Below are 4,174 nucleotides of genomic sequence, written 5' to 3' on the forward strand. Positions count from 1 at the left end.
TCAATAATCCAAAGAGAAAGACTTAAAACCTATGGTTGGTAGCCGGAAACAACCTTGCAAATAAAAAACAAAGAAACATTGACTGACTTGATAGACTTTAAAGTCTGTCTCATTACAATTTGCAATGTCATGAATGATGAAAGGAACTTTACATTGTAGGCATTAATTTATTAATTATCTTACATGAAAAGGAAGGAGACGGGTGTTACAGTGTGAAACTTCCTAGAATTTATAGTGGAAAGGGAGGCCTGCATTTTTTCTTTTCAGATTTGGTAGTTGATCAAAATGGGCAAGCTAGTGAGTCCACATATTCTAATATATTTAATTACTATTTGATGGTTTTATTTTTTAATCACGTTGTTAAGGCTCCATTTATTTCGATGTAAAGTGTTCCGACAAGGTCCTGACAGTGTTTCAACGACGTTTTGATTGAGTCGGTTGATTTGTTCAGAATGAGATACTCAAACTCGAAAAATGATTTACGATTTTCAAAAATGAAAACCATTTTTCGAAAATTAAAGATTTTTAGTCCAACCGAAAATATTTTCGGTCGAAAACGTTTTTAGGAAATCAATTAACACCCAAACAAACTGAGCCTAAATCACTACTTATCCTAAAAGGGCCAAAATGATAAAGAGATTAAAAAAAAAAAAAAATGATGAATTTAATTATTCAATTTATATTTTTTCACTTTTCTTCAAGCATGAGCTCAAACAACCTCTTAAGATAAAAAAGGCTAACTCGTGAAATATTTAATTGTAATGAAAAGAAAATGACGAAGACAAATTTTGAACTAGTACCTCTAATACCATATTTAAATCAACAGTTATTTTAATAAGAAATAATTATTTTAATCGAAAGGCCAAATTGTAAATATTTGAGCATGCATGTGACAATTTCCACCAAACTAATGACGTTTCTTCCATTATAATTAGATCCCCAAGCCTTACCATTTCATGACAGAATCAAAAACGGCAGCTTCCCAAAATCTTTGTTTAAGTCTTACCCAGAAAAAATGTATCCTCCAACACATGATTATGAGAAACAAGCAGGTGAACACTATCCAGCTCCTTTCCCTGCTTCAGCACCTCCAAATACTACCCCTTCTGGACACCCGTATGCTACGGCTCCTTCATTTAATATAGCCTCTGGTGTGAGGGCTCATGCTGTTGCAGGGAGGTGGTCTTCTGGTCTTTGCCATTGTTGTGATGATCCTGCAAATTGTAAAGAGATCTGAAAACCCTTTCAACTTTTAAACATTAATTAATTAAATCTTGTGTTTTTTTTTTTTTTAATTAACTTGTTTCGATTTTTCTGTTTTTGAAGGCTTGATCACTTTCTTCTGCCCCTGCATCACATTTGGACAGATTGCTAATATAGTTAGCAGAGGCTCTTCATGTAAGCCTATTGAAAGCAACTTTCTTTCTGATTATCAAGTTTAAGAATATACATATAGAAAATGATGGTTATTTTCTGGTGTTTTTACAGCTTGTGCTTCTAGCGGCACAATCTATGGGCTTCTTCTGGGTTTTACTGGCTTGTCATGTTTGTACTCTTGCTTTTATCGTTCAAGATTGAGGGCACAATATGACTTGGATGAGACACCATGTGTAGACTGCTTAGTGCACTTCTGCTGTGAGACTTGTGCTCTGTGTCAAGAATACAGAGAGCTCAAGAGTCGTGGGTTTGATATGGGGATAGGTATAATTGCTTCTTAGTTAATCACATCTCCATTTCATTAATTTCTTCTTCTTCTTCCCCATTTTCTGATGTCCAAATCATTTGGTCAAGAAAACCCTTTGTTTTTTTTTTTTTTTTTTTTTTTTTTTTTTGTTGAAAGTTAGGTACTGTTTGTTTGGTGGGTATATCTAGATTTGATGCAGTTTGGCCTTACTCGTTTTTGGGTTTTGAAAGTCTTTTTCTCTTTAATTTTTACATTGAAGTAGCAACAGGCATGAAGAAATGAAGAAATTGCATCCCAAACATTATGTTATGCTAGAATTCTGAGTCCTGTGATAGATATACAGTAGCACTTCTTCCCCAAATCCCTGTTCTTCAACCATATCAATTAAACCCCACCATCAACTGGTTCTTTAATATTTTTGGCACCATGATTTTTTAAGCTTTACAACAAGCCTAATCCATTCTGATCCTGTCAGCCGATTGGTTGGGTGCATGCATATTATCATTCATTCAGCCTAAAAAATTATTGACAAGTCAATGCTAGATTGAACAGAAATTCTCAGCAATTTTGTTAGTACTCGAATTTTTGACAATTCAAACAACAAATATGAAAGAACTCACATGAGACCTACCCATGAGCGAGACTCTTATATTTGTTAGAGATCCAGACTCAGCCGAATAGAGATTTTCAACAATTTTATTGCCCAAATTACTAGAAATAACTCTCATATGTAAGACTCGATCACTTATCCAAACAAGTTTTAAGCTACCCGTCTACATCTAAATCCAATCTTATCTGAAAAATGAGGCTAGCATTGACCTAGTCATTGTCTTATACTTCTGCAATTGATTTTTATCTCTGTATGGTCGGAACCTCGTTGTCATAATAAAGAAATTCATGACAGTGCGGATTGTATATGCATGTTTCTAGTGGGATATCATTTGTCCCCAACAAAAGATTAGAAGTTGATGATGCATACCAAAACAAAAAACCATTTTCAGTTTATTAAGCTTAATTTAATTTGTCTGGTCAAAACATTTTGGTAGGTTACATAGAAGGCCTCATATATGAACATGTCGATGTTTTTCAAATTAATTAACTATTGGTCGCGTGCATCGTTGCATGCATGTGTTGCTACTTTAATAATTTTATTTAATTTTGTTTATTGGGAACTCATTTCTTGTGGGTGGTTCTTGGAAATGAAGGCTGGGAAGCGAACGTGGACAGACAAAGGCGTGGAGTTACGGCGGCTCCAATGGTGGTGCCAGGCATGACAAGGTGAAAGGGGACATTAAGGCCATTTTGCTCCTCCTCCTGCTGCTTGCTTGTGCAGCTTCTTTTCAGTCGTATATATGATTTAAAAAATTGTTAAATCTACAACTCTTTTATATTTTGTTAACACACGTCGGTATATGATTGGAATGTGTTAATTTTTTTTTAGTGACCGGCTGGCGTGGCTCCAATCACATGCCAATAAATGTCACTTTGTTGTAAAAGTGTCGTAGAAGAGTTGAAAGAGTATCATTACCCATATGATTCATGCTATTGTTAATTGGAGTGTTTGCTTTTGTTATTCTCGTCGGGGAATAAAAGTAAAATTTGTGCTAATGTAGCCGGTGTAATAATATATATATTAAATGTGATTCTTATTTTTAAGTTTATCTATGATTTTTATAGACGAATGAACGAGAACATAATAAACAGTAAAGCATCTTTACTTTTGTTTTTTAAGGAAAGTTTCACGAGCAAATTATTATTGTTAGCCACAGTAGTCATCATTTTTTAAAATGACTCTTTGTTCAAGTAAAAGTTGTCTCTAAGTTTTCATGAGAATGAATAACTTTTGGCCGCTTGAAAACTACATATGCATAAATGATCCACTCTAACAAAGAAAAAGATTATGCAATTGTCACTTTCTTAGAATTGAAGTGTGTTAACTGTTAAGGTACTTTTTGGTTGATGTCTAAGCGGCAAAAAAGGGATGGACAACCCCATGGGCTGACACAGTGAATGTTCACCAGCTATATTTAAAAGAGAAATGTTTGTTTTCATCCAATTTTTTTGTCTATTGCGATATAATATATGAACAAATTTCCTATTGAATATATGGGATCATATGTAAGTCCCACAGATTTCATAGTAGATTTATAGAAGAAAAAAATAAACAAAAGAGATGAATAAAAAATGAATGTGAAACAGTTCTCTATTTGAAAGAGATAAGAATAACTTGAAAAAAAAAAAAAAAAAAAATTGAAGAAAGAGATGGATATTTGGGATGACAAAGTGCATGTTCACATTGTCATCGGTCTTGTATTAGTCTCTGGGGTTTCATTACTTTATTTTTTCCCTCCTAGGGTTTCATTTTTATCACATGACGTCCATGTGGTTTTAATAATAAACCAAGTTAGTCCTTCGTCAGTTGACCATTAGTTGACTTAATGAAATTCTACGTAGACCAATCAAATGTTGACACGTGGCACCTACTTAATT

The 4,174-nt window shown here is 33.8% G+C and overlaps 1 protein-coding gene across 1 annotated transcript; it reads left to right on the plus strand.

Annotated features, from left to right (window-relative positions):
- The first annotated feature begins 974 nt into the window (after positions 1-974).
- Positions 975-3,316, plus strand: LOC132179113 (protein PLANT CADMIUM RESISTANCE 2-like). The gene is made up of 4 exons (XM_059591756.1): positions 975-1,223; positions 1,327-1,398; positions 1,489-1,701; positions 2,890-3,316. The coding sequence occupies exons 1-4, from the start codon at positions 1,016-1,018 to the stop codon at positions 2,964-2,966; spliced, it is 570 nt and encodes a 189-aa protein (XP_059447739.1). The 5' UTR covers positions 975-1,015; the 3' UTR covers positions 2,967-3,316.
- Positions 3,317-4,174: the final 858 nt, after the last annotated feature.

This window comes from Corylus avellana, chromosome ca4 (assembly GCF_901000735.1).
Source record: "Corylus avellana chromosome ca4, CavTom2PMs-1.0".
NCBI classification, from domain to species: Eukaryota; Viridiplantae; Streptophyta; class Magnoliopsida; order Fagales; family Betulaceae; genus Corylus; species Corylus avellana.

Excerpts from the sequence above, each read along its gene's own strand:
- LOC132179113 (XM_059591756.1), top strand. The coding sequence starts at position 1,016 with ATGTATCCTCCAACACATGATTATGAGAAACAAGCAGGTGAACACTAT. Across the intron at positions 1,399-1,488 it reads AGTTAGCAGAGGCTCTTCAT|CTTGTGCTTCTAGCGGCACA; the intron begins GTAAGCCTATTG and ends GTGTTTTTACAG. Across the intron at positions 1,702-2,889 it reads TGGGTTTGATATGGGGATAG|GCTGGGAAGCGAACGTGGAC; the intron begins GTATAATTGCTT and ends TTGGAAATGAAG.